Source organism: Salvelinus fontinalis, chromosome 12 (genome assembly GCF_029448725.1).
Source record: "Salvelinus fontinalis isolate EN_2023a chromosome 12, ASM2944872v1, whole genome shotgun sequence".
NCBI classification, from domain to species: Eukaryota; Metazoa; Chordata; class Actinopteri; order Salmoniformes; family Salmonidae; genus Salvelinus; species Salvelinus fontinalis.
Window position 1 is genome coordinate 54781195 of NC_074676.1, and position 25008 is coordinate 54806202.

Sequence of the window (25008 nt, forward strand, 5' to 3'; positions counted from 1 at the left end):
CATTACTGATATGTTGTATTATTTTTTTACTTTATTCTACTTGGTAAATATTTTCTTCTTCTTGAACTGCACTGTTGTTTAAGGGCATGTCAGTCAGCATTTCACGGTAAAGTCTACACTTGTTATATTCAGCATTTCACGATAAGGTCTACACTTGTTGTATTCAGCATTTCACGGTAAAGTCTACACTTGTTGTATTTGGTGCGTGTGACAAAGTTTGATTTGATTATTATGAACCTTGCAGAAGAGTCACTTTGGTCTCCCTGTGTACATTCTGTTTAACTCTTAAATGTAGAAGGCGTTCACCTTTATTTTGTATCCAGAATTTCTCCGCACTTTGACCAGTTTTCAATTCCTAACAACCATGTGGATACCTGTCTTCTTCCTCTAGGCCAGAGCACCAGTACCTGGAACGGTTCTGGAAGGAGGCCCGTGTTGGGGATTTCATTAGACTGCGCTGTAACGAGATCCTGCCTGCAGATGTTCTACTGCTCAGTTCCAGCGACCCGGACCGCATGGTCCACATCGAGACAGCTACCCTGGATGGAGAGACCAACCTCAAGCAGAGACAAGTGGTCCGCAGCTTCCTGGACCTGGTGAGACTATACATTTATCAATCAGTCAACCTGAGACGGGTGGTCCACAGCTTCCCGGACCTGGTGAGACTATACATTTAACAATCAGTCAACCTGAGACGGGTGGTCCACAGCTTCCTGGACCTGGTGAGACTATACATTTAACAATCAGTCAACCTCAGACGGGTGGTCCACAGCTTCCTGGACCTTGTTGACGTTACACTATACCTCTAAGACAGTGGTTTCTAAACTGTTTACAGTCCCGTACCCCTTCAAACATTCCACCTCCAGCCCTGTACCCCTTCAAACAGTCAACCTCCAGCTGTACCCCCTCTAGCACCAGGGTCAGCACACAGCTGCGTACCCCCTCTAGCACCAGGGTCAGCACACTCTCAAATGTTGTTTTCTGCCATCATTGTAAGCCTGCCACACACACACTACCCAATACATTTATTAAACAGAAGAATGAGTGTGATGTTGAATGTGAGTTTCTGTCACAACCCGGCTCGTGGGAAGTGACAAAGAGCTCTTATAGGACCAGGACACACATAATAATAATAATATGATAATCAATAATTCTGCTCTTTATTTAACCATCTTACATATAAAACCTTATTTGTTCATAAACAATTGTGAATAACTCACCACAGGTTAATGAGAAGGGTGTGCTTGAAAGGAAGCACATAACTCTGCAATGTTGGGTTGTATTGGAGAGAGTCTCCGTCTTAAATCATTTCCCACACACAGTCTGTGCCTGTATTTAGTTTTCATGCTAGTGAGGGCCGAGAATCCACTCTCAAATAGGTACGTGGTTGCAAAGGGCATCAGTGTCTTAACAGAGTGATTTGCCAAGGCAGGATACTCTGAGCGTAGCCCAATCCAGAAACCTGGCAGTGTCTTCTGATTTAAATTCAATTTTCACAGAACTGCTTGTTGCAATATCGATGAGGCTCTCTTGTTCAGATATCGGTAAGCGGACTGGAGGCAGGGCATGAGAGGGATACCGAATCCGTTTCGGGAAAGTACCTGCGTAATTGCGCACCCAACTCACTCTGGTGCTTCGCTATATCACATTTGACATTGTCTGTAAATTTGTTTAATTGCACACAAAAAAAATCAGACAATGATGGAAAGACCTGTGTGTTGTCCTTGATAAAAACTTCATAGGGCTAGACATCCCGTCAGCGGGACACCTGGCGACAAAATTCCAGTGAAATTGGAGAGAGCGTAATTCAAATAAATAATCGTAACAATTATGGATATTAAACATCTAGGTACATACAAGTGTCTTATATCGGTTAACTTCTTATTGCTGAGATCCCGTTAACGGGATCGATATGACAACAGCCAGTGAAAGTGCAGGTCGCCAAATTCAAAACAACAGACATCTCATAATTAAAAATTCCTCAAACATACAAGTATTAGACACCATTTTAAAGATAAACTTCATGTTAATCCAACCAAAGTGTCCGGTTTCAAAAAGGCTTTACGGCGAAAGCAGAACATATCATTGTGTTAGGTCAGCAACTAGTCACAGAAAGCATACAGCCATTTTCCAAACAAAGAGAGGAGTCACAAAAAGCAGAAATATTGATAAAATGAATCACTAACCTTTGATATTCTTCATCAGATGACACTCCCGGGACAACATGTTACACAATACATGTATGTTTTTGTTCGATCAAGTTCATATTTATATCCAAAAACCTCAATTTACATTTGGTTTTGCCTCCAAAACATCCCGTGAATTTGCAGAGCCACATCAACTCACAGAAATACTCATAATAAACATTGCTGAAACACACAAGTGTTATTCACAGATTTAAAGATATACTTCTCCTTAATGCAACCGCTGTGTCAGATTTCAAAATAAAAGTTTACGGAAAAAGCAAACCATGCAATAATCTGAGTACGGCGCTCAGAGACCAACACAACCCAAGAAGATATCCGCCATGTTGGAGTCAACAGAAGTCAGAAATAGCATTATAAATATTCACTTACCTTTGATGATCTTCATCAGAATGCACTCCCAGGAATCCCAGTTCCACAATAAATGTTTGATTTGTTCCATAAAGTCCATTTATGTCCAAATTCCTCCTTGTTGTTCACGCGTTCAGTACACAATCTAAACTCACGACGCGCGGGCAGGTCCAGGCAAAAGTTTAGACAAAGTCACCTCAGGAGGCTGAAGAAATTTGTCTCGTCACCAAAAACACTGACTAACTTTTACAGATTCACAATCGAGAGCATCCTGTCTGGCTGTATCACCGCCTGGTACGGCAACTGCACCGCCCTCAACCGCAAGGCTCTCCAGAGGGTAGTGAGGTCTGCACAACACATCACCGGGGGCAAACTACCTGCCCTCCAGGACACCTACACCACCCATAACCGCAAGGCTCTCCAGAGGGTAGTGAGGTCTGCACAACACATCACCGGGGGCAAACTACCTGCCCTCCAGGACACCTACACCACCCATAACCGTAAGGCTCTCCAGAGGGTAGTGAGGTCTGCACAACGCATCACCGGGGGCAAACTACCTGCCCTCCAGGACACCTACACCACCCGATGTCACAGGAAGGCCATAAAGATCATCAAGGACAACAACCACCCGAGCCACTGCCTGTGAAGCATTTCAAGGTCCTGGAGTGGCCTAGCCAGTCTCCAGATCTCAACCCCATAGACATTTTTTGGAGGGAGTTGAAAGTTCGTGTTGCCCAGCAACAGCCCCAAAACATCACTGCTCTAGAGGAGATCTGCATGGAGGAATGGGCCAAAATACCAGCAACAGTGTGTGAAAACCTTGTAAAGACTTACAGAAAACGTTTGACCTCTGTCATTGCCAACAAAGGGTATATAACAAAGTATTGAGAAACTTTTGTTATTGACCAAATACTTATTTTCCACCATAATTTGCAAATAAATTCATAAAAAATCCTACAATGTGATTTTCTGGATTTTCTTTTCTCATTTTGTCTGTCATAGTTGAAGTGTATGATGACAATTACAGGCCTCTCTCATCTTTTTAAGTGGGCGAACTTGCACAATTGGTGGCTGACTAAATACTTTTTTGCCCCACTGTATATACTGTACTCTATACCATCTACTGCATCTTGCCTATGCCGTTCGGCCATCGTTCATTCATATATTTATATGTACATATTCTTTATCCCTTTACACTTGTGTATATAAGGTAGTTGTTGTGGAATTGTTAGATTACTTGTTAGATATTACTGCACGGTCGGAACTAGGAGCACAAGCACTTCGCTACACTCACATTAACATCTGCTAACCATGTGTATGTGACCAATAAAATGTGATTTGATTTATTCACATACCAGGCCTCTTACATATACTGTATATAAATATACGTCACTCTGGAACTGCAGGGAAATGTAGAAATGTAGAATTTTTTCCAACTTTATTCAAAACGGATTTCATCGAAAGGGCATGAGAAAGGGGTACAGAGGATTCCCATCTAAGTCAAATGAATCGTCTCGCTAACAAAGTGACAAAGGCAATTACATCCTTATTCATTTTGGTCAGTTGTATTGTGGGTAAGGAAAACCCCAAATAGTGCAATAAAAGGGTCTGGCTCAATCTGTGCGCCACTTAATTCTGAGAGTTAAAGCGGTCTTTCCAGAAACCACCAAGAGATGGGCAACACCAAGACATGTGTACGTGATTAGCAGGAGACTGATTACATCGTACACAATTAGGGTTCACATCCTTGTAAATGTTGGATAATCTTGCTTTGGTCTAGTGGGCCCTATGAATGAGTTTGCATTGAATGAGTGAGCAAATTTGACTATAGATTATAAGGTTCCTTTCAGGAAGAGGGATAAGAAATGTGTCGAACTGTGTTTCACCAGGAAGGGGAATCCTGGATCTATGCTGCGGACGTAACTCCGGACTTGTAAGAACCAGTTCTTATAGCCTTTAGCCGTACCCTTATCCTACTGCTCCTCTGTTCCTCTGGTGATGTAGAGCTAGGCCCTGCAGCGCCTAGCTCCACTCCCATTCCCCAGGCGCTCTCATTTGTTGACTTCTGTAACCGTAAAAGCCTTGGTTTCCATGCATGTTAACATTAGAAGCCTCCTCCCTAAGTTTGTATTATTCACTGCCTTAGCACATTCCAACCAGGATGTCCTAGCCGTGTCTGAATCCTGGCTTAGGAAGACCACCAAAAACCCTGAAATTTCCATCCCTAACTTTAACATTTTCCGACAAGATAGAACTGCCAAAGGGGGCGGAGTTGCAATCTACTGCAGAGACAGCCTGCAGAGTTCTGTCATACTATCCAGGTCTGTGCCCAAACAATTCCAGCTTCTACTTTAAAAAATCCACCTTTCCAGAAACAAGTCTCACCATTGCCGCTTGCTATAGACTACCTTCTGCCCCCAGCTGTGCCCATATGTGAATTGATTGCCCCCCATCTATCTTCAGTATTGAGTAGCTTGGATGAAAGGTGCCCAGAGTAAACGGCCTGCTCCTCAGTCCCAGTTGCTAATATATGCATATTATTATTAGTATTGGATAGAAAACACTCCGGAGTTTCTAAAACTGTTTGAATGATGTCTGTGAGTATAACAGAACTCATATGGCAGGCAAAAACCTGCGAAGAAATGGGCATTCACATGAGAGGGAGCTCTGTTCCATCGCACATCTTGAAGTCAATGTAATTCTCCGTTTGGAACGTTATTCAAGATTTATGTTAAAAACATTATAAAGATTGATTCAATACATCGTTTGACATGTTTCTACTGACTGTTACGGAACTTTTGGACATTTCGTCTGCTTTTAGTGAACGCGCTTCCTGACTTTGAATTTGTTTACCAAACACGCTAACAAAAATAGCTATTTGGACATAAATGATGGACATTACCAAACAAAACAAACATTTCTTGTGGGAGTCCTGGGAGTGCGTTCCGACGAAGATCAGCAAAGGTAAGTGAAGATTTTTATACTATTTATGAGTTTTGTTGACTGCACAATTTGGCGGGTAACTGTATGGCTTCCTTTTTCAAATAGAGCGAAAGCACCACAAACGATTATGTTAGGTCACCGCAAAATCACATCAGATTATTGAATATTGTGCTTTTGCCGTAAAGCTTTTTGAAATCTGACACAGCGGTTGCATTAAGAACAAGTGTATCTTTAATTCTATGTAAAACATGTATCTTTCATCAAAGTTTATGATGAGTATTTCTGTTATTTGACGTGGCTCTCTGCAATTTCTCCGGATATTTTGGAGGCATTTCTGAACATGGCGCCAATGTAAACTGAGGTTTTTGGATATAAATATGAACTTTATCGAACAAAACATATATGTATTGTGTAACATGAAGTCCTATGAGTGTCATCTGATGAAGATCATCAAAGGTTAGTGATTAATTTTATCACTATTTCTGCTTTTTGTGACTCCTGTCTTTGGCTGGAAAAATAGCTGTGTTTTTCTGTGATTTTGCGGTGACCTAACATAATCGTTTGTGGTGCTTTCACTGGAACGCCTATTTGAAATTGGACACTTTGGTGGGATTAACAACAAGATTACCTTTTAACATGGTATAAGACACATCTATGTGCCCTGCACTTTCACTGGCTGTTGTCATTCATCCCGTTAACGGGATCTCAGCAATAAGAAAGTTTTAACACCCCGTCCATCCTACAATCTAAGCTTGATGCCCTCAAACTCTCACAAATTGTAAATGAACCTACCAGATACAACCCCAAATCAGTAAACACGGGCACCCTCATAGATATCATTCTAACCAACCTGCCCTCCAAATACACCTCCGCTGTCTTCAACCAGGATCTCAGCAATCACTGCCTTATTGCCTGAGTCCGTAATGGGTCTGCAGTCAAACGACCAACCCTCATCACTGTCAAACACTCCCTAAAACACTTCAGCGAGCAGGCCTTTCTAATCAACCTGGCCCGGGTATCCTGGAAGGATATTGGCCTCATCCCGTCAGTAGAGGATTCCTGGTTATTCTTTAAAAGTGACATCCTCACCATCTTAAATAAGCATGCCCCATTCAAAAAATGTAGAACCAGGAACAGATATAACCCTTGGTTCACTCCAGACCCGACTGCCTTCGACCAGCACAAAAACATCCTGTGGCGTACTGCATTAGCATCGAATAGCCCCCGCGATATGCAACTGTTCAGGGAAGTTAGGAACCAATATACTCAGTCAGTTAGGAAAGCAAAGGCAAGCTTTTTCAAACAGAAATTTGTATCCTGTAGCTCTAACTCCAAAAAGTTTTGGGACACAGTAAAGTCCATGGAGAATAAGAGCACCTCCTCCCAGCTGCCCACTGCACTGAGGCTAAGAAACACTGTCACCACCGATAAATTTGCGATAATTGAGAATCTCAATAAGCATTTTGGTTGCAATCTGGTTTCTGAGCTGGTCATGGGTGCACCTCAGCCACGCTCAAGGTCGTAAACGATATCATAACCGCCATCGATAAGAGACAATACTTATTTATTACCTGGTAGTCTGTGTATATAGGCATGTTATTACCTGGTACTCTGTGTATATAGCCAGGTTATTACCTGGTACTCTGTGTGTATATAGCCATGTTATTACCTGGTACTCCCTGTATATAGCCAGGTTATTACCTGGTACAGCCATGTTATTACCTGGTACCCTGTGTATATAGCCATGTTATTACCTGGTACCCCTGTTATTACCTGGTACCCTGTGTATATAGCCATGTTATTACCTGGTACCCTGTGTATATAGCCATGTTATTACCTGGTACAGCCATGTTATTACCTGGTACCATGTGTAAATAGCCATGTTATTACATGGTACTCCCTGTATATAGCCATGTTATTACCTGGTACTCTGTGTATATAGCCATGTTATTACCTGGTACTCTGTGTATATAACCATGTTATTACCTGGTACCCTGTGTATATAGCCATGTTATTACATGGTACTCCCTGTATATAGCCATGTTATTACCTGGTACTCTGTGTATATAGCCATGTTATTACCTGGTACTCCCTGTATATAGCCAGGTTATTACCTGGTACTCCCTGTATATAGCCAGGTTATTACCTGGTACAGCCATGTTATTACCTGGTACCCTGTGTATATAGCCATGTTATTACCTGGTACCCCTGTTATTACCTGGTACCCTGTGTATATAGCCATGTTATTACCTGGTACCCTGTGTATATAGCCATGTTATTACCTGGTACAGCCATGTTATTACCTGGTACCATGTGTATATAGCCATGTTATTACATGGTACTCCCTGTATATAGCCATGTTATTACCTGGTACTCTGTGTATATAACCATGTTATTACCTGGTACCCTGTGTATATAGCCATGTTATTACATGGTAATCCCTGTATATAGCCATGTTATTACCTGGTACTCTGTGTATATAGCCATGTTATTACCTGGTACCCTGTGTGTGTATATAGCCATGTTATTACCTGGTACCATGTGTATATAGCCATGTTATTACCTGGTACCATGTGTATATAGCCATGTTATTACCTGGTACTCCCTGTATATAGCCATGTTATTACCTGGTACTCTGTGTGTATATAGCCATGTTATTACCTGGTACCCTGTGTATATAGCCATGTTATTACATGGTACTCCCTGTATATAGCCATGTTATTACCTGGTACTCCCTGTATATAGCCATGTTATTACCGGGTTCTCTGTGTATATAGCCATGTTATTACCTGGTACCCTGTGTATATAGCCATGTTATTACCTGGTACCCTGTGTATATAGCCATGTTATTACCTGGTACCCTGTGTATATAGCCAGATTATGACCTGGTACCCGGTGTATATAGCCATGTTATTACCTGGTACTTCCTGTATATAGCCATGTTATTACCTGGTACTCCCTGTATATAGCCATGTTATTACCTGGTACTCTGTGTATATACCCATGTTATTACCTGGTACCCTGTGTGTGTATATAGCCATGTTATTACCTGGTACCCTGTGTATATAGCCATGTTATTACCTGGTACTCTGTGTATATAGCCATGTTATTACCTGGTACCCTGTGTGTGTATATAGCCATGTTATTACCTGGTACCCTGTGTATATAGCCATGTTATTACATGGTACTCTGTGTATATAGCCAGGTTATGACCTGGTACCCTGTGTATATAAGCATGTTATTACCTGGTACTCCCTGTATATAGCCATGTTATTACCTGGTACTCCCTGTATATAGCCAGGTTATTACCTGGTACCCTGTGTATATAACCATGTTATTACCTGGTACTCCCTGTATATAGCCATGTTATTACCTGGTACTCCCTGTATATAGCCATGTTATTACCTGGTACTCCCTGTATATAACCATGTTATTACCTGGTACCCTGTGTGTGTATATAGCCATGTTATTACCTGGTACCCTGTGTGTGTATATAGCCATGTTATTACCTGGTACCATGTGTATATAGCCATGTTATTACCTGGTACTCCCTGTATATAGCCATGTTATTACCTGGTACTCCCTGTATATAGCCATGTTATTACCTGGTACTCTGTGTGTATATATCCATGTTATTACCTGGTACCCTGTGTATATAGCCATGTTATTACATGGTACTCCCTGTATATAGCCATGTTATTACCTGGTACTCCCTGTATATAGCCATGTTATTACCTGGTTCTCTGTGTATATAGCCATGTTATTACCTGGTACCCTGTGTATATAGCCATGTTATTACCTGGTACCCTGTGTATATAGCCATGTTATTACCTGGTACCCTGTGTATATAGCCATGTTATTACCTGGTACCATGTGTATATAGCCATGTTATTACCTGGTACCCTGTGTATATAGCCAGATTATGACCTGGTACCCGGTGTATATAGCCATGTTATTACCTGGTACTTCCTGTATATAGCCATGTTATTACCTGGTACTCCCTGTATATAGCCATGTTATTACCTGGTACTCTGTGTATATAGCCATGTTATTACCTGGTACCCTGTGTATATAGCCATGTTATTACATGGTACTCCCTGTATATAGCCATGTTATTACCTGGTACTCTGTGTATATACCCATGTTATTACCTGGTACCCTGTGTGTGTATATAGCCATGTTATTACCTGGTACCCTGTGTATATAGCCATGTTATTACATGGTACTCTGTGTATATAGCCAGGTTATGACCTGGTACCCTGTGTATATAAGCATGTTATTACCTGGTACTCCCTGTATATAGCCATGTTATTACCTGGTACTCCCTGTATATAGCCATGTTATTACCTGGTACCCTGTGTATATAACCATGTTATTACCTGGTACTCTGTGTATATAGACATGTTATGACCTGGTACTCCCTGTATATAACCATGTTATTACCTGGTACTCTGTGTATATAGCCAGGTTATTACCTGGTACCCTGTGTATATAGCCATGTTATTACATGGTACTCTGTGTATATAACCATGTTATTACCTGGTACTCTGTGTATATAGCCATGTTATTACCTGGTACCCTGTGTATATAGCCAGGTTATGACCTGGTACCCTGTGTATATAGCCATGTTATTACCTGGTACTCCCTGTATATAGCCATGTTATTACCTGGTACTCCTTGTATATAGCCATGTTATTACCTGGTACTCCCTGTATATAGCCATGTTATTACCTGGTACTTCCTGTATATAGCCATGTTATGACCTGGTACTCCCTGTATATAACCACGTTATTACCTGGTACTCCCTGTATATAGCCACGTTATTACCTGGTACTCCCTGTATATAGCCATGTTATTACCTGGTACTCCCTGTATATAACCATGTTATTACCTGGTACTCTGTGTATATAGCCATGTTATTACCTGGTGCTCCCTGTATATAGCCATGTTATTACCTGGTACTCCCTGTATATAGCCATGTTATTACCTGGTACTCCCTGTATATAGCCACGTTATTACCTGGTACTCCCTGTATATAGCCATGTTATTACCTGGTACTCCCTGTATATAGCCATGTTATTACATGGTACTCCCTGTATATAACCATGTTATTACCTGGTACTCCCTGTATATAACCATGTTATTACCTGGTACTCCCTGTATATAGCCATGTTATTACCTGGTACCCTGTGTATATAGCCAGGTTATGACCTGGTACCCTGTGTATATAGCCAGGTTATGACCTGGTACCCTGTGTATATAGCCATGTTATTACCTGGTACTCCCTGTATATAGCCATGTTATTACCTGGTACTCCCTGTATATAGCCATGTTATTACCTGGTACTCCCTGTATATAACCATGTTATTACCTGGTACTCCCTGTATATAGCCATGTTATTACCTGGTACTCCCTGTATATAGCCATGTTATTACCTGGTACTCCCTGTATATAGCCATGTTATTACCTGGTACTCCCTGTATATAGCCATGTTATTACCTGGTACTCTGTGTGTATATAGCCATGTTATTACCTGGTACCCTGTGTATATAGCCATGTTATTACATGGTACTCCCTGTATATAGCCATGTTATTACCTGGTACTCCCTGTATATAGCCATGTTATTACCTGGTACTCCCTGTATATAGGCATGTTATTACCTGGTACCCTGTGTATATAGCCATGTTATTACCTGGTTCTCTGTGTATATAGCCATGTTATTACCTGGTACCCTGTGTATATAGCCATGTTATTACCTGGTACCCTGTGTATATAGCCATGTTATTACCTGGTACCCTGTGTATATAGCCATGTTATTACCTGGTACCCTGTGTATATAGCCATGTTATTACCTGGTACCCTGTGTATATAGCCAGATTATGACCTGGTACCCGGTGTATATAGCCATGTTATTACCTGGTACTTCCTGTATATAGCCATGTTATTACCTGGTACTCCCTGTATATAGCCATGTTATTACCTGGTACTCTGTGTATATAGCCATGTTATTACCTGGTACCCTGTGTATATAGCCATGTTATTACATGGTACTCCCTGTATATAGCCATGTTATTACCTGGTACTCCGTGTATATACCCATGTTATTACCTGGTACCCTGTGTGTGTATATAGCCATGTTATTACCTGGTACCCTGTGTATATAGCCATGTTATTACCTGGTACTCTGTGTATATAGCCATGTTATTACCTGGTACCCTGTGTGTGTATATTGCCATGTTATTACCTGGTACCCTGTGTATATAGCCATGTTATTACATGGTACTCTGTGTATATAGCCAGGTTATGACCTGGTACCCTGTGTATATAAGCATGTTATTACCTGGTACTCCCTGTATATAGCCATGTTATTACCTGGTACTCCCTGTATATAGCCATGTTATTACCTGGTACCCTGTGTATATAACCATGTTATTACCTGGTACTCTGTGTATATAGACATGTTATGACCTGGTACTCCCTGTATATAACCATGTTATGACCTGGTACTCTGTGTATATAGCCAGGTTATGACCTGGTACCCTGTGTATATAGCCATGTTATTACATGGTACTCTGTGTATATAACCATGTTATTACCTGGTACTCTGTGTATATAGCCATGTTATTACCTGGTACCCTGTGTATATAGCCAGGTTATGACCTGGTACCCTGTGTATATAGCCATGTTATTACCTGGTACTCCCTGTATATAGCCATGTTATTACCTGGTACTCCCTGTATATAACCATGTTATTACCTGGTACTCCCTGTATATAACCATGTTATTACCTGGTACTCCCTGTATATAGCCATGTTATTACCTGGTACCCTGTGTATATAGCCAGGTTATGACCTGGTACCCTGTGTATATAGCCAGGTTATGACCTGGTACCCTGTGTATATAGCCATGTTATTACCTGGTACTCCCTGTATATAGCCATGTTATTACCTGGTACTCCCTGTATATAGCCATGTTATTACCTGGTACTCCCTGTATATAACCATGTTATTACCTGGTACTCCCTGTATATAGCCATGTTATTACCTGGTACTCCCTGTATATAGCCATGTTATTACCCGGTACTCCCTGTATATAGCCATGTTATTACCCGGTACTCCCTGTATATAGCCATGGTATTACCCGGTACTCCCTGTATATAGCCATGGTATTACCCGGTACTCCCTGTATATAGCCATGGTATTACCCGGTACTCCCTGTATATAGCCATGTTATTACCCGGTACTCCCTGTATATAGCCATGTTATTACCCGGTACCCTGTGTATATAGCCATGTTATTACCTGGTACCCTGTGTATATAGCCATGTTATTACCTGGTACCCTGTGTGTGTATATAGCCATGTTATTACCTGGTACCCTGTGTATATAGCCATGTTATTACCTGGTACTCCCTGTATATAGCCAGGTTATTACCTGGTACCCTGTGTATATAGCCATGTTATTACCTGGTACCCTGTGTATATAGCCAGGTTATGACCTGGTACTCTGTGTATATAGCCAGGTTATGACCTGGTACCCTGTGTATATATTATAATTTCACTGTTACTCTACACCTGTTGTTCACCAAGCATGTGACAAATTAAATTGGAATTGATTTTAACACTGTGATGAAACTTTGTTTCTCCGTGCTGAAACAAGAAAACAAGTATTCCGTTGCGTAGGAAATGTCCCCCACAATGCAGCAGTAGCCGCAGCACACACAGAAATAGAATGAATAGAATGGGCTTGAAAGTTGTAACCTCTATCCCCGGAAATTTTCCTGGTAAACTCATGGGTACACTCTCAATGGCTGCCTGGTAAACTCATGGGTACACTCTCAATGGCTGCCTGGTATTGTGATGCAATAATTTCCATGGTAATGTAGAATGTTCATTCAAGTGATAAAAAAAAAAAACTGATGTGGCTCATGCAATGGAATGTAATGTTAGTTGAGTTGAATCAACAAATCACATCATGGATTTTACTTCCTGCTTTGGTCCGATGTGTACACTCCTGTCCACCCATTATGCCTTCATTGACTTGAAAAAGGGGATTCCCCTTCTATTAATTCCATTTCAATTCCAGCACATGCAGTCCGGAGCATTCCAATGGGTATTACGATGACCGTGGTCATTTTGGCTGGCCAATTACCATCATCCAAAATTACATGTCCGTTACAGCCCTACGAAGGTGTGAAAAAGTCACACCCCCCTGTATTGTCTCATCATAACTGTTTGTTTGGGAGTTGACTGCAGCTCACAGTTGCAGCTGTTTTTATCTCAATATCAAATAATTTCTGGGTAACAATTAAGTAACTTAGTGTGTTTTTCAATTAAAATGTAAAAAATAAACAAATCGCTTCTTAGCAAAGAGCAATTTCTCAAGCAAGAGTTTTTTTGTTTGTGTTGCTAGGACTGTCTGGAAGTGTTTTGTTGCTAGGACTGTCTGGAAGTGTTTTGTTGCTAGGACTGTCTAGAAGTGTTTTGTTGCTAGGACTGTCTGGAAGTGTTTTGTTGCTAGGACTGTCTGGAAGTGTTTTGTTGCTAGGACTGTCTGGAAGTGTTTTGTTGCTAGGACTGTCTAGAAGTGTTTTGTTGCTAGGACTGTCTGGAAGTGTTTTGTTGCTAGGACTGTCTGGAAGTGTTTTGTTGCTAGGACTGTCTGGAAGTGTTTTGTTGCTAGGACTGTCTGGAAGTGTTTTGTTGCTAGGACTGTCTGGAAGTGTTTTGTTGCTAGGACTGTCTGGAAGTGGTCTGAGTGGGGAGATAATGAAAACTAACTGTTGTTGGCACAGTTTTACAACTCTCATTCTTATTGGTCTATTACAAATTTACCGCATGGTGATGTCACCAGGCAAGCGAAAACTCCATCCAACCAAAACAGGCTGACATTTCAGGTCGTCTTTTCAAACCGCTCTTACACTTAAAAAAAAGGGCATTATCATTTTCACAGTATTATTCCAACCTTATAAGACACAGGCAAATCACATTTCTGACTAAACTGGGCCTTTTTTAAGATGTAACCATAGAGTCGACCTCTGACCTTTTGTCATGAAGATTCTAGAACCTAATGATGCTGTCCATGTTAACCAACATTCCACACAGACTAGCGTTGCGTTTCGATAAGCTTCTCGGTACACTGACACTAGTTTTATTGTTTGTTCGGTCTCACACCGATATGACAAGAATGCTTTGGTCAAGATGATTCCTCTACTACCCTATATAACATTTACCATCTGATAGACCAGGGGCTGTATTCACAGTCTGAGTATGAGTGCTGATTTAGGATCAGTTTTTATCTGGGATCATAATAAATTAAGATTATATGGACAGGGAGTAACTGATCCGAGATCAGCACTCCTTCTCTAGGACTCTTTGTGAGTACAGGCCTCTTTTCTCTGGTTCTGACTACTCTGCCTCGATCTCACTTCCTGTTTTCTCTGGGTCTGACTACTCTGCCTCGATCTCACTTCCTGTGTTCTCTGGGTCTGACTACTCTGCCTCGATCTCACTTCCTGTGTTCTCTGGGTCTGACTACTCTGCCTCGATCTCACTTCCTGTGTTCTCTGGGTCTGACTAGTCTGCCTCGATCTCACTTCCTGTGTTCTCTGGGTCTGACTACTCTGCCTCGATCTCACTTCCTGTGTTCTCTGGTTCTGACTACTCTGCCTCGATCTCACTTCCTGTTTTCTCTGTGTTTGACTACTCTGCCTCGATCTCACTTCCTGTGTTCTCTGGGTCTGACTACTCTGCCTCGATCTCACTTCCTGTGTTCTCTGGGTCTGACTACTCTGCCTCGATCTCACTTCCTGTGTTCTCTGGGTCTGACTACTCTGCCTCGATTTCACTTCCTGTGTTCTCTGGGTCTGACTACTCTGCCTCGATCTCACTTCCTCTTTTCTCTGGGTCTGACTACTCTGCCTCGATCTCACTTCCTGTGTTCTCTGGGTCTGACTACTCTGCCTCGATCTCACTTCCTGTGTTCTCTGGGTCTGACTACTCTGCCTCGATCTCACTTCCTCTTTTCTCTGGGTCTGACTACTCTGCCTCGATCTCACTTCCTGTGTTCTCTGGGTCTGACTACTCTGCCTCGATCTCACTTCCTGTGTTCTCTGGGTCTGACTACTCTGCCTCGATCTCACTTCCTGTGTTCTCTGGGTCTGACTACTCTGCCTCGATCTCACTTCCTCTTTTCTCTGGGTCTGACTACTCTGCCTCGATCTCACTTCCTGTGTTCTCTGGGTCTGACTACTCTGCCTCGATCTCACTTCCTGTTTTCTCTGATTCTGACTACTCTGCCTCGATCTCACTTCCGGTGTTCTCTGGGTCTGACTACTCTGCCTCGATCTCACTTCCTGTGTTCTCTGGGTCTGACTACTCTGCCTCGATCTCACTTCCTGTGTTCTCTGGTTCTGACTACTCTGCCTCGATCTCACTTCCTGTGTTCTCTGGGTCTGACTACTCTGCCTCGATCTCACTTCCCAGATTGTTTGTTTTCAAGCGTACACATTTTGGATTCATTTTAGAAATCATTGAAAACGAAATCACCTACAGAATAGATGTGCTTTATTGATGAATAGACGTGCATATCAAAGAGGTTAGTTGTTTTAATAAAGGACAGAATTGCTAAGTAAAAAAATGTGTATTGTTCTACAGGATTGTGATTTTGACCCGTCCAGATACAACAGCGTCATAGAATGTGAGAAGCCGAACAACGACCTGGCCAGATTCAGAGGCTACATGTGAGTACACCTTCGTTATATATCGTTACGCTGCATAACTTTATACTCGTACCTTCCTCTTTGTCTTCATCGTGCCTCGGCTCTTTATTACAGAGAGAGGATGGTTTTAATATTGATAATCATATGGATAAAGAACAACTTCTTCAGTGAGCTGCATTTAATCATAATGAATTACATCTGGACGTCCGTTCCAGTTGCTCAAATCAAATCAAATTGTATTTGTCACATACACATGGTTAGCAGATGTTATTGCGAGTGTAGCGAAATGCTTGTGCTTCTAGTTCCGACAATGCAGTAATAACCAACAAGTAATCTAACCTAACAATTCCACAACTACTACCTTATACACACACAAGTGTAAAGGGATAAAGAATATGTACATAAAGATATATGAATGAGTGATGGTACAGAACGGCATAGGCAAGATGCAGTAGATGGTATAGAGTACAGTATATACCTATGAGATGAGTAATGTAGGGTATGTAAACATAAAGTGGCATAGTATAAAGTGGCTAGTGGTCCATGTATTACATAAGATGGCAAGATGCAGTAGATGGTATAGAGTACAGTATATACATATGAGATGAGTAATGTAGGGTATGTAAACATAAAGTGGCATAGTATAAAGTGGCTAGTGGTCCATGTATTACATAAGATGGCAAGATGCAGTAGATGGTATAGAGTACAGTATATACATATGAGATGAGTAATGTAGGGTATGTAAACATAAAGTTGCTCTTTCTGCATTGACGCTGATGGTGGTTAAAAGCTCATTAGGAACTGGAATCAAACTAACTGGAGGAAGGGATGTGTAACGGTCATTCTCCTCCTCTTCGTCTGAAGAGGAGGAGTAGGGATTGGACAGGTCAGGAACGTGACAGGATGTTTCTGACCCACAAACTGGTTGTGTCCCAAATGGCACCCTATTCCCTGTATACAGTAGAGGCCTATGGGCCCTGGTCTAAAGTAGTGCACTATATAGGGAATAGGGTGCCACTACTATTATCACCACTACCAATACCACCATTACCACTCCAACCGTACTACCATTACCACCATTACTACCATTACCATCACCACCATTACTACCATTACCACCATTACTACCATTGCCACCACCGCCATTACTACCAATACCATCACCACCATTACTACCACCACCGCCATTACTACCAATACCACCACCGCCATTACTACCAATACCACCACCGCCATTACTACCAATACCATCACCACCATTACTACCATCACCACCATTACTACCATCACTACCATTACTACCATCACCACCATTACTACCATTACCACCACCATTACTACCAATACCACCACCACCATTACTACCAATACCACCATTACTACCAATACCATCACCACCATTACTACCAATACCACCACCACCATTACTACCAATACCACCATTACTACCAATACCATCCCCACCATTAATACCAATACCACCATTACTACCAATACCACCACCACCATTACTACCAATACCACCATTACTACCAATACCACCACCGCCATTACTACCAATACCATCACCGCCATTACTACCAATACCATCACCGCCATTACTACCAATACCACCACCACCATTACTACCAATACCACCATTACTACCAATACCACCACCGCCATTACTACCAATACCATCACCGCCATTACTACCAATACCATCACCGCCATTACTACCAATACCATCACCACCATTACTACCAATACCATCACCACCATTACTACCAATACCATCACCACCATTACTACCAATACCATCACCACCATTACTACCAATACCATCACCACCATTACTACCAATACCATCACCACCATTACTACCAATACCATCACCACCATTACTACCACCACCGCCACCGCCATTACTACCATTACCACCACTGCCATTACTACCATTACTACCATTACCATCACCGCCATTACTACCATTACCACCATTACCACCACTGCCATTACTACCATTACTACCATTACCATCACCGCCATTACTACCATTACCACCATTACCACCACTGCCATTACTACCATTACTACCATTACCATCACCGCCATTACTACCATTACCACCATTACCACCACTGCCATTACTACCATTACTACCATTACCATCACCGCCATTACCACCATTACCATCACCGCCATTACTACCATTACTACCATTACCACCACTGCCATTACTACCATCACCACCATTACTACCAATACCACCTCTGCCATTACTACCATTACTACCATTACCACCACTGCCATTACTACCATTACCACCATTATCATTATCAAAGGCTGTAGTGGTGGAGGCAGGCAGGCAGGAGGCTGTTGTGTCACTACGGGGGTGAACCACACACCACACTACATCCTCAATTAGCATTTGAGAAGCGGCAGCTTACCGTGAGACTGAACAGTGTTTGACATCTCTGAGACTAAGCACCTCTTTAGTCTGGTTGGTTAAGAATGTGTCCCATAGTGCACTACTTTTGACCAGGACCGGTAGTGCACTATATAGGAAATAGGTTGCCATTTAGGACACAGACAAAAGATCCAGTCCCGTACCGTGACTTTCCCTAGATGATACCTGATAAGCTTTTAAATGTTATTTCTTGAGGTGGGATGTAAGGATCAGGGATAGTGATAAGGTGATGAATGTCCTGATTGATTCCCTGAGGATCTGAGTGCTTCACTACCATAGAAGTCACTACTACAAAATAGTGGCTGTAGATTGTCATGGCTTCATACCGACCTTGTGCCATACCGGGGTATTCCGTAATACCGGCACTGAACACAAGGGACTCTGTTTTTGAAACCCCATTGAGACTCTGTAATCTGACGGTTAGCAATGCTAACAAGTACAAGTAAAATCCCATAGAGAATGCTAACTAAATGCTAACGAGCGCATTGCAAATCATTTTATACAGTCTCTGACCTAAACTATACAAATAACTTACAAATGCTACTCCCAGTTTGCTGCACAAAACAAATACTCACCAGCAAGGCTCTTGATCCAGGAGGGTGTTATCTGCTGTTACCAAGCAAAGCTTGATTTTGGAAGAAGCTAACCACATAGCTAGATAGCCAACTAGCTACTAAATTAGCATATAGTACATTTTAGACTGTTAAACAAAATAGTCTAAGATATCTAGCTGGCAAAAAATGTAGTTGTGAATTCCATACGGTAACTGGGTCACCTGGCGCATGCTGATCGATAGTGATTGAATCACAAAGCTCAAGTCACTCGCCGTTGTTTACATGTAAATAAACTCCACGTGACTGGGGATTTACCGGTAAACTTAAAAATAAAAATGGTGACCAGTGAAATGAACAACGTGATATGCCCTGTCGGGTATATAGTTGGGTTATAGAGGGTTACAGAGGGTTATAGAGTCTTAGTAAGGTATATCAGAGGGTTATAGAGTCTTAGTAAGGCAGGGGGATATAGAGTCTTAGTAGGGTAGGGGATATAGAGTCTTAGTAAGGTAGGGGGATATAGAGTCTTAGTAAGGTAGGGGGTATAGAGTCTAGGGGGATATAGAGTCTTAGTAAGGTAGGGGGATATAGAGTCTTAGTAAGGTAGGGGATATAGAGTCTTAGTAAGGTAGGGGGGATATAGAGTCTTAGTAAGGTAGGGGGATATAGAGTCTTAGTAAGGTAGGGGATATAGAGTCTTAGTAAGGTAGGGGGATATAGAGTCTTAGTAAGGTAGGGGGATATAGAGTCTTAGTAAGGTAGGGGGATATAGAGTCTTAGTAAGGTAGGGGGATATAGAGTCTTAGTAAGGTAGGGGGGATAGAGTCTTAGTAAGGTAGGGGGATATAGAGTCTTAGTAAGGTAGGGGGTTATAGAGTCTTAGTAAGGTAGGGGGATATAGAGTCTTAGTAAGGTAGGGGGATATAGAGTCTTAGTAAGGTAGGGGGATATAGAGTCTTAGTAAGGTAGGGGGTATAGAGTCTAGGGGGATATAGAGTCTTAGTAAGGTAGGGGATATAGAGTCTTAGTAAGGTAGGGGGTGTAGAGTCTTAGTAAGGTAGGGGGATATAGAGTCTTAGTAAGGTAGGGGGATATAGAGTCTTAGTAAGGTAGGGGGATATAGAGTCTTAGTAAGGTAGGGGGATATAGAGTCTTAGTAAGGTAGGGGGTATAGAGTCTAGGGGGATATAGAGTCTTAGTAAGGTAGGGGATATAGAGTCTTAGTAAGGTAGGGGGATATAGAGTCTTAGTAAGGTAGGGGGTGTAGAGTCTTAGTAAGGTAGGGGGATATAGAGTCTTAGTAAGGTAGGGGGATATAGAGTCTTAGTAGGGTAGGGGGATATAGAGTCTTAGTAAGGTAGGGGATATAGAGTCTTAGTAAGGTAGGGGGTATAGAGTCTAGGGGGATATAGAGTCTTAGTAAGGTAGGGGGATATAGAGTCTTAGTAAGGTAGGGGATATAGAGTCTTAGTAAGGTAGGGGGTATAGAGTCTAGGGGGATATAGAGTCTTAGTAAGGTAGGGGGATATAGAGTCTTAGTAAGGTAGGGGGATATAGAGTCTTAGTAAGGTAGGGGGATATAGAGTCTTAGTAAGGTAGGGGGGATAGAGTCTTAGTAAGGTAGGGGGATATAGAGTCTTAGTAAGGTAGGGGGATATAGAGTCTTAGTAAGGTAGGGGGTTATAGAGTCTTAGTAAGGTAGGGGGTTATAGAGTCTTAGTAAGGTAGGGGGATATAGAGTCTTAGTAAGGTAGGGGGATATAGAGTCTTAGTAATGTAGGGGGTATAGAGTCTAGGGGGATATAGAGTCTTAGTAAGGTAGGGGATATAGAGTCTTAGTAAGGTAGGGGGATATAGAGTCTTAGTAAGGTAGGGGGTGTAGAGTCTTAGTAAGGTAGGGGGATATAGAGTCTTAGTAAGGTAGGGGGATATAGAGTCTTAGTAGGGTAGGGGGATATAGAGTCTTAGTAAGGTAGGGGGTATAGAGTCTAGGGGGATATAGAGTCTTAGTAAGGTAGGGGGTTATAGAGTCTTAGTAAGGTAGGCGGTTATAGAGTCTTAGTAAGGTAGGGGGTTATAGAGTCTTAGTAAGGTAGGGGGTTATAGAGTCTTAGTAAGGTAGGGGGATATAGAGTCTTAGTAAGGTAGGGGGTTATAGAGTCTTAGTAAGGTAGGGGGGATATAGAGTCTGTGTATCCCTCTGATATACCTTACTGAGACTCTATATCCCTACAATGCATTGCAGCGTGAAGATCTATTGAGCTGTTCAGTGCAACACACACACTGTTACGCACCCCTCTGAGAAGAGGGAACGCAACTCCCTGCTACAACTCAACTCTCTGAAGTGCAAGAGGTATGGACTGTAGGTGCGAGTAAGGATGACACAAAAGCAGAATTTACCGTTTACTAGAATTTATTTTCTTACACGGTAATATGGGGAAAAGGGGCTGGACGGAACCAAAGCAAAGAAAGTAAATATCAAAGTTCCCCCTCTCCTATCTAACCTGCCTACCCACTTAACTTACCTAACTTAACACCGCCTGGTGCCCTAACCAAAATACAGGGGGTGGTCCGCCCAGGTCTTACCTAGTGTGCCTAGACAGTAAATATACTACGGGTATATGTATGCCCTCGGGCCTCTTGCCTAAGCACTCCCAAAGTGCCTTCTCCTTCCCCCCCTGGGAACAAATGAAACAGAGTAATTATTAATGATTTCACAAACACTCAAACACAGGACATAGAAACACTGCTACCAACAACAACAGTACATACCACACTTTCTGATACACAACCCACACTATATCACAATCTAATTTTTCTCTCTCTCAATCTCCAAATCTCTACTCCTTATCTCATCTCCTCTCTCTCCTAAACTCCTGGGGCAGAACACTGGCTTTTATCTTCAGGTGGCAATGGTGATTAGAGTCAGCTGCTTCTTGACGAGGGGGCGGGGTCAGCTCCAATCACCAATTAGCCTGGGGTTGACCAATCAGCTGGTTGGGGAGTACTTCAGGAAGCCATCTCCTGAAACACACACACTAAAATACAAAACAGAACACAGAAACTGGGGAACGTAACACACACACACACATACACACACACACACACACACACACACACACACACACACACACACACACACACACACACACACACACACACAGGTGGTCTGAGTTCACTGCATAGTTCCAGAGGAATGTTACGTGTTGATTTCCCTATCTGTGGATGTACCTTTGCAGTCAGGTCTATTATAATATGCAGATTATTCTAGATGGAATTGATCATATCTACATTTTTGTGTCTCCTAGTCATCCAGTAATGTTACTCAGCGATGTAAAGTGATTGAATAATCTTGTCTGTAAACAGTACCCATCGCAGTGGAAGAAGAGATGGCCTGTACAAAGACAACTTGCTGCTGCGGGGCTGTACTATCCGCAACACAGAGGAGTGTGTGGGGATAGTCATCTATGCAGGTAAACACCCCGGCTCTTTCCTTACCTCCTTACCTCCTTACCTCCTTTCCTCCCAATCACAATGCATTGGAGGACAAGGTCAAAGAGGTAAAAAGGCAGCCCGATATACACCCTGGCTCTCTCTCAATTAGTCTTTCCTCAGTTCCTCTCATCCTCTCACCTCCTTCTCAAACCCCATTGGAGGAGAAGGTTCGAGAGGCGTGACCTTCACCGATCATCTCCTCCAATGGGGTTTGTTAAGCGAGCAAGGAGAGAAGGAGCCTCTATTTTACGACACCCAGTCTCTGTATGACATCTGGCTCCATATCCATAAAGTTTCTGAGACGGAGTGCTGATCTGAGATCTGTCCATATAATCCTATTCATTATGATCTAAGAAGGAAAACTGATCTGAGATCTGTCCATATAATCCTATTCATTATGATCTAAGAAGGAAAAATGATCTGAGATCTGTCCATATAATCCTATTCATTATGATCTAAGAAATAAAACTGATCTGAGATCTGTCCATATAATCCTATTCATTATGATCTAAGAAGGAAAACTGATCTGAGATCTGTCCATATAATCCTATTCATTAGGATCTAAGAAGGAAAACTGATCTGAGATCTGTCCATATAATCCTATTCATTAGGATCTAAGAAGGAAAACTGATCTGAGATCTGTCCATATAATCCTATTCATTATGATCTAAGAAGGAAAAATGATCTGAGATCTGTCCATATAATCCTATTCATTATGATCTAAGAAGGAAAACTGATCTGAGATCTGTCCATATAATCCTATTCATTATGATCTAAGAAGGAAAACTGATCTGAGATCTGTCCATATAATCCTATTCATTATGATCTAAGAAGGAAAACTGATCTGAGATCTGTCCATATAATCCTATTCATTATGATCTAAGAAGGAAAACTGATCTGAGATCTGTCCATATAATCCTATTCATTATGATCTAAGAAGGAAAACTGATCTGAGATCTGTCCATATAATCCTATTCATTATGATCTAAAAGGGAAACTGATCTGAGATCAGCACTTACTCTGAGCTGCTTTGTGGATGCTGTCCTGTATGAAGTGTGTGTTAACAGCCAGTTTACTCTGAGCTGCTTTGTGGATGCTGTCCTGTATGAAGTGTGTGTCAACAGCCAGTTTACTCTGAGCTGCTTTGTGGATGCTGTCCCTGTCCCTGTATGAAGTGTGTGTTAACAGCCAGTTGTGTTGCAGGTCATGAGACTAAAGCCATGCTGAACAACAATGGCCCCCGCTACAAACGCAGTAAACTGGAGAAACAGATGAACGTGGACGTGGGCTGGTGTGTTATCATCCTATTGGTCATGTGCCTGTTCTCTGCTATCGGTACGTATTGCTATTGGCACACGTCATTAGTGTGTCCCATGAGGTAAAACTACGTTCCCCAAAGAGCTGAAAGGGTTGGCACACGTCATTAGTGTGTCCCATGAGGTAAACTACGTTCCCCAAAGAGCTGAAAGGGTTGGCACACGTCATTAGTGTGTCCCATGAGGTAAACTACGTTCCCCAAAGAGCTGAAAGGGTTGGCACACGTCATTAGTGTGTCCCATGAGGTAAACTACGTTCCCCAAAGAGCTGAAAGGGTTGGCACACGTCATTAGTGTGTCCCATGAGGTAAACTACGTTCCCCAAAGAGCTGAAAGGGTTGGCACACGTCATTAGTGTGTCCCATGAGGTAAACTACGTTCCCCAAAGAGCTGAAAGGGTTGGCACACGTCATTAGTGTGTCCCATGAGGTAAACTACGTTCCCCAAAGAGCTGAAAGGGTTGGCACACGTCATTAGTGTGTCCCATGAGGTAAACTACGTTCCCCAAAGAGCTGAAAGGGTTGGCACACGTCATTAGTGTGTCCCATGAGGTAAACTACGTTCCCCAAAGAGCTGAAAGGGTTGGCACACGTCATTAGTCTGTCCCATGAGGTAAACTACGTTCCCCAAAGAGCTGAAAGGGTTGGCACACATCATTAGTCTGTCCCATGAGGTAAACTACGTTCCCCAAAGAGCTGAAAGGGTTGGCACACGTCATTAGTCTGTCCCATGAGGTAAACTACGTTCCCCAAAGAGCTGAAAGGGTTGGCACACGTCATTAGTGTGTCCCATGAGGTAAACTACGTTCCCCAAAGAGCTGAAAGGGTTGGCACACGTCATTAGTGTGTCCCATGAGGTAAACTACGTTCCCCAAAGAGCTGAAAGGGTTGGCACACGTCATTAGTGTGTCCCATGAGGTAAACTACGTTCCCCAAAGAGCTGAAAGGGTTGGCACACGTCATTAGTCTGTCCCATGA

General features: G+C 42.3%; 1 protein-coding gene across 1 annotated transcript in view; it reads left to right on the forward strand.

The window, feature by feature from the left end:
• The window catches only part of atp10a (ATPase phospholipid transporting 10A), a 225889-nt gene that overhangs the window by 20131 nt on the left and 180750 nt on the right, over positions 1 to 25008 (forward strand). Inside the window, exons 2-5 of the mRNA XM_055941116.1 lie at positions 392 to 596; positions 16153 to 16238; positions 22587 to 22693; positions 23919 to 24050. Coding sequence (XP_055797091.1) covers positions 392 to 596; positions 16153 to 16238; positions 22587 to 22693; positions 23919 to 24050 — 530 coding nt within the window. The remainder of the gene's footprint in view (positions 1 to 391; positions 597 to 16152; positions 16239 to 22586; positions 22694 to 23918; positions 24051 to 25008) is intronic.